The 6,217-nt window shown below is 35.5% G+C and overlaps 1 protein-coding gene across 1 annotated transcript; it reads left to right on the top strand.

Moving 5' to 3' along the window:
- Positions 1-2,961: 2,961 nt before the first annotated feature.
- Positions 2,962-5,480, top strand: LOC127831230 (uncharacterized). The gene is made up of 3 exons (XM_052356216.1): positions 2,962-3,216; positions 3,595-3,876; positions 5,458-5,480. The coding sequence occupies exons 1-3, from the start codon at positions 3,087-3,089 to the stop codon at positions 5,478-5,480; spliced, it is 435 nt and encodes a 144-aa protein (XP_052212176.1). The 5' UTR covers positions 2,962-3,086.
- Positions 5,481-6,217: the final 737 nt, after the last annotated feature.

Here is a 6,217-nt window from a genome sequence, read left to right as displayed (position 1 = left end):
AGTGGACATAATATGGAAATAAAAGCAAACTACAACCTTACTAGCTTTGCAGACAGATCATGTTTTGGTATTATTGACACAGCTGAGTAGGTGATTTCGCTTTAGTGAAAATTTTGACGGACGACGAAGAAAGACCGATCACATTAACTAACTCTAAAATTGATCTACAAATAGCCCAATTTTGTGTCACATTTGTATAATTTTCCATTTCCTCATAAACGAATCATTTGACCATTAAAAGAAATGGAGATCGCATTTCAGTATGAACATTTATTTGAAACATGTACTTTATACATGTACACTAGAGTTTCAGGAACAGAAATTCAAGTAAGAAAATACAAAGTAAACATATCATATATTTGCGCCCGTGTAAATATTAAATATAAGATTTACAACAGTCATTTCGTTTAATATATTGAAGTTTGAAAAGAAATGTTAATAAATCTTTTGAAAGAACCATATTTTGAAAGGAATATTCCACAATTTACAAGGATTTCATAACTAAATTACCGCCATGTTTTCAAACAGTTAGTGACGTTTCATTCTTTCTTTTGCAAACTAACAATTAAATGAAGAACATGATTAATCTGTTTTTACCAAGTTTGCAATGTCTGTAAATATGTACAACAGTATGAGTGAATGTATTTAACAAAGAAAAAAAAAGTTTTCTACGTCATGATCAATTCCAATAACAAGAATATCAATTGTGTGTTGCTTAACGACACATTGTAAATAAAACTCGAAACGAAACTCACTTGTATAAACTAACTTAACGATTAAATTTGCAAAATATTACTACTTTTTTAAGCAAATTTTTTTCCATATGTAATTAGTAACCATCCAATATTTCAGTCAAGGCCAAGAACAAAAAAGTCGCACTTTCAATCGATTCAGGAATTGGCAGTTGCTCCCGCTGCATTTCACACACATGTTCTAGGACGGGTATGAAGTCATCTTTACATCCAAACTGGTCCTTACAAAGTATTTCTCTTGAATACGATCAATGGTTTCCAATTCGCAAGGAAGCCGAAATGAAAAATTTCGGGTTACATACGCCTCAGGCTGGTAGTACATTAACATCGGTATCCTATTTGGTGCTCCCACATGTCTTTGCTGCCGAATCCGATGAGAATTCCATAGATGGGTGAAAGAGTTCAGATCACGTTGTATTAATGGTATAAAACAGAATCTCAAGCATTCTAAATGCACAGGATCATCAATCCGAAGCAAGCCGCTGTCTACCATATCCTTAAAATAGTTCCTTCAGTAAAACTGACTCTTAAATTCACCCAAAAATGTTCAATTCTTTGATTGCTAGTGAATCTCCCATTCATGTAACTGTTCATTCCAGAAATGTTATCTCTGTCATTAAACCTAAACGCTATCTGCATAGCCCGTGCCAAAACGTTTTCTGTCCCTGCATCGCCACGAACCAGACTTGGAACGCGACCAATCCGTTTCAAAACGTTAACAAAGAAGCCCGCGATAATTCGAGGGTCGTTATTCGAATAACATGCCTCCAGCCATTATATGCATCTGGAAAATCTATCAACCATCCCGTGTATAGCAATTCCAAAAGGCTTTAGCTTAACATACCCATTAATGTGTATAGTAAAATTAGGACCTTTATTGGTATAGACTCTTTTCGTCGCAGGCGATGTGCAGACCTGAAAGCAACACCCTCAGGATCATTATCTTCAATACACATCTTGTTGTTTCTTGGGTTACTTTGACATTTGTGGTTGTGTTGACCAGTTTCCATATAGTTTTATAACCACATTCAGCCATCCCTCTTTTATATACTGAACGAATCGCTCGTATAACGTCTGGAAGAGGAGACGACGCGTTGCGTCTTTTGAGCCCTAACCTACGCAGTAGCCGTTTCAGTGAGAGCAATGTTGTGTAGGAAAAGCAAAACTCCACATATATCCGGACGCGTTTAGCCCTGTATGTGAAAACGCGAAATCAAAACATCCCTTTCTTGATTTGAAAGTACAGCTAACGATGAGTCAACATATATCAGTGCCACTGACACGCAAATCTGCAATATAAAAAAGTTGTGAGTCGTTAAACACACGTTTTGCATGTATTAGTAGAAGAGAAATATCTAAATGAATCAATTGAGATTTAAGCTCTCTTAATGCTCAAAAATACCAACGAACACATTAGTATTTATTGTTTGCAAACAGTGTATGCTATTTTTACCTTTATACCAAGCATTCCTGCTGTAAAAATGGGATGTCTGAGGTTTTGCGTGTTTCGAAAGAATATACTAGAAACCAGAAATCTGTTCGACGCCGGAACCAATGTTGCAATAAAGTGATGATGTCAAAATTCTACGACGACATGATATGAAAAAGGTGTCATGGCGTAAAAAATAACTCATCGTGTCGACTAAAACTATGATGGCAAGTCATTTTCACAAGAGCATGACGCCAAAAATTATGTAGATTTGTCGACTTAGATCATGTCGACCAAATATATTTTCGGTAAAAGCCGGAAACATTTACGTCGAGACTTCAACTTAATGTCGTTATGACGAGTAGAGTTAAGGTGGGAAAAGCTACAAAACAATGTCGACATACCATGTTATTTCAAAGTAAGTCGACATAAAATATTCCGGCATGACCACATTATTGTGGTGTACCATATACGTTTCCGTAGTAAACAACACAGAAATAGATAAATTTTCAATACGGCTAAAGGTTAAAATATCGGTAGAGATTTAGGCTCTTATGTCAACATGCGAGTTGTTTAAGTCTTGACAACTTATCTTATCTCGAAAAATCATTATAATTTTAGGCGTCATGCTCTTTTGAAAATGATTTGCCATTGTAGTTATAGTCGACACGATGGGTTATTTTTCGCGACATGACACCTTTTTCATATCATGCCGTCATAGAATGTTGAGATCATCACAGTATCAGGGTGTACCATATACGTTTCCATAGTACGGAAACGTCCTAAACCAGCGATCAGTCACGAAGAACGTGTCTGAATCTTTCAATTATGTGTCGGAATTTATTCAGTTTGTAACCGAAGCATACATAATTGCGTTCGCCTTGGACAAATTTGGCAAGGACGACATGGATTATGACGGGATAACGACAACTTCTGAGTTGATGTCCGTTGCATGCTCTATTGTGGACACTATATGGTCCCCAATAGAGCTTAAGGATGTGGAGGAAAAAGACGAATATTGTTTTTGTAAACAAAGTAAGTTGTAGGTATTTTCATTTACTTTTTAAATTGGTTTCCTAATCCAAGTTAGTAATAAACAACATAAACACATAAACACAATCATGGCATCTACATGTGCACATTCACTCCTTTACCCAATATTGACTATTTATGCAATAAAAAGCAAACAAAATGACCCCTCAAACATTAAAAAAAAATATTTAACAATATTATTCAAGTTCAATTCTTACTACCAATAAAGGCAATAATAATTATATTCTGCGAACATTTATTGCATATTTTTCTATAATTTTACTTGCCCCTCGTTATTTTGTATAAGTCGTTTCATAGGAAATTTTGCAATACCATATTTTCTGTCAGTCTTGATGATTCTTCTCTTTACGTTTTGTGTAGGCATCGATGACGAAGAAACTCCTATGATAGAGTGTGAGGGGCAAGATTGCTCAAACGGGAAATGGTTCCATTTTGAGTGTGTCGGAATGAAGGAAGACACTGTACCGGAGGGTAGCTGGTACTGCAGCGCCGAATGCAGATCAAAGCTGTCGTCTTATTGCTACTGCAAACGACAAATACAAGATCAACCTATGGTGGAGTGCTGCCATAGTTTGTGCGCAAACGGCAGGTGGTTTCATGCGAAATGCATCGGACTTACAGAAGACACGCTGCCCGGGGAAGGTATTGTCTGTGTATTGAAACGTTTTAAGAGGCATATCGAAGTTATTTACCTATATAAAGACTAACATTCAAAATAACACAAAGTCTATTTTTTATGAATATAAAATCGCGAGGAACGATAATTTATTGATAAAATCGTTGAGAAAAAAATGGTATATTGCAAAAAGATATTATTATTTCCAACACGGTCCAAATAGAGTACCAAATAGAGCCCCAGAGAATTCGCAAGCTTCAATTCGTATTTTCTACTGTGAAGCACCGTTAAAAATGCATTATCGTCAGTGAACATGTACATTCCATTCATTAATATGTAACTACTAGTACGATTATCCCGCGCCCGCGAAACCTGTCCAGTGGACATGTTTATTATTAAAATACATTTTTACATCATATTTTAAAATCAAAATACGTTCTTCTTAATGTATAAATTTATTAAATAAAATAAAATACCGTTCTACCAGTCAATATGCCCCTTTCTCAATTAAGAAAAAATAAGTGTAGGTTATTTTACTGGTAATAAATGGCTCAATATGCGCACAACGGTGTAGAAATAGCATTATGTCTTCAACATGTATTGATGCTACATTCTTTTGATCGTGTATACATCCGACAATATCATCATCTTTTCATTATATGTTTTGAATACACTTACAAGACTTTAGATCCAAAAAACATAGATGGCTATCATAAAACATATATAGAGAATACTAGGTCGGTGCCGAATAAAGCAAAGTTTATTTTGCGAGGCTTAGAAAATCTGAACCACGAGCCTTGGCGAGTGGTTCAGATTTTCGTGCCGAGCAAGATAAACTTTGCTTTATTCGGCACCGACCTAGTGTTCAATTAATCCCATCAATTTTCTTAGTCGTAAATTATTTCTTTAAAAATAGAATACTGTAGGAAGATCAAACTAGACGGACAATCCAAAAGATATTTTAAGCAAACATTGTTTCATTATTTTAATCGTGTCGAGCCTAATACATTACAAAAATATCAGTAACTAGCCTGTTTTTCTGTTTATCATACCTCTACGTCCCCGATTTTTAAGAAATAATGAAAAAAAAACCTAAACAACTGCATCTTTAGCGTGAAATAACATGCATTATGTCGTATGACGTGTTAATAATGACGTCACGAGTACGCGCACTTAATATTTGTAAATAATGTTTATTTGCTTTTTGAGTTGCATTATGTGTTAAAAATATATTACATCTTGGTATCAAATTGTTTGTTTTGTTGAATCTAATTCGATTTTACTAAAAATGATTACTTTAAAGTTGATTCCGAATAATATGAACATTCTTCGCCGCGCGTGACAGCTATCTATTTCAGCACTGCTGAAATAGAGGAAAATTTATTCCACAGTGGTTTATTTCGACAATGCACGTCTGATGATGGGATAAATTATAGAAATGATTTCGATGGGTAATTTAACCGGGCCTTTATGAAAAACAAAAACTCATTCAAGTCGGTAAAACAAATACTGTTTTAGTAACCATTTTATGGCAAATGCTCATATAGCTGGTTATAGTAAATCAACATGTATATGTATTACGCGTTCAGTGTATTTATGCTTTACAGTGGGGGAGGGGGTCCCGATTTGACAGGGATTAAAAAGACCGTCGCAACAACGGGGATTATTTTATCAAGAATATGATTTATTTTCAGACGAGATTTGGTTCTGTAGCCAGACCTGTAACAAATCGGAAACGACCAGGACGTGCCACGATGACAATGACTTAAAGTATGAATATACAAAGCGAGTGGTCTGGGCCGGACTAAACGATCTAGTTCGGCGAGATGCGGTCCGACACAATGATGGGCCAATGATGACAACATATTGGAAAGCTGACCTGCTGCAGTTCCAGGCGTATAACCATCCAAAATATTTCATTCTTGGACATAGATTAATAGCATGTAAGTATACACTCATTTTATCGTATTTCTCTTTATTATGAAATTGTTTGTCGGCATTTGTTTACTTAAAAATATACACTTAATATGAAATTAAATAGGTATTCCTGAACATAAATGTGGAATTCTTTCAGCTGTGAATGGTTGGCTGCCAGAAAGGCTCAGGAACGACCTGATTTGGAACAGGACCGTCAATATGAGAGGTGAAAGAGACTCAAATGATGAGGCCGACCTTGTCAACGAATTTTTGAATAGAGAGTTCGAAGGTACGTTTACATATGTGTTGGTGATTTTAAACGTGTCTCGTCATCCGACATTTGGTCATTACATTAATCCAGTCTTTCTCTATACATCGCTTTCAAAATCAAGGCCTCATAAATATAGTTCGATCTCATGTCTTCATTAATCTGCTGACATCAATAAACAT

Source organism: Dreissena polymorpha, chromosome 5 (assembly GCF_020536995.1).
Source record: "Dreissena polymorpha isolate Duluth1 chromosome 5, UMN_Dpol_1.0, whole genome shotgun sequence".
Classification (NCBI taxonomy): Eukaryota; Metazoa; Mollusca; class Bivalvia; order Myida; family Dreissenidae; genus Dreissena; species Dreissena polymorpha.
Note: the sequence above shows the minus strand (reverse complement) of the source record. Positions and strands in the feature narration are given on the sequence as shown.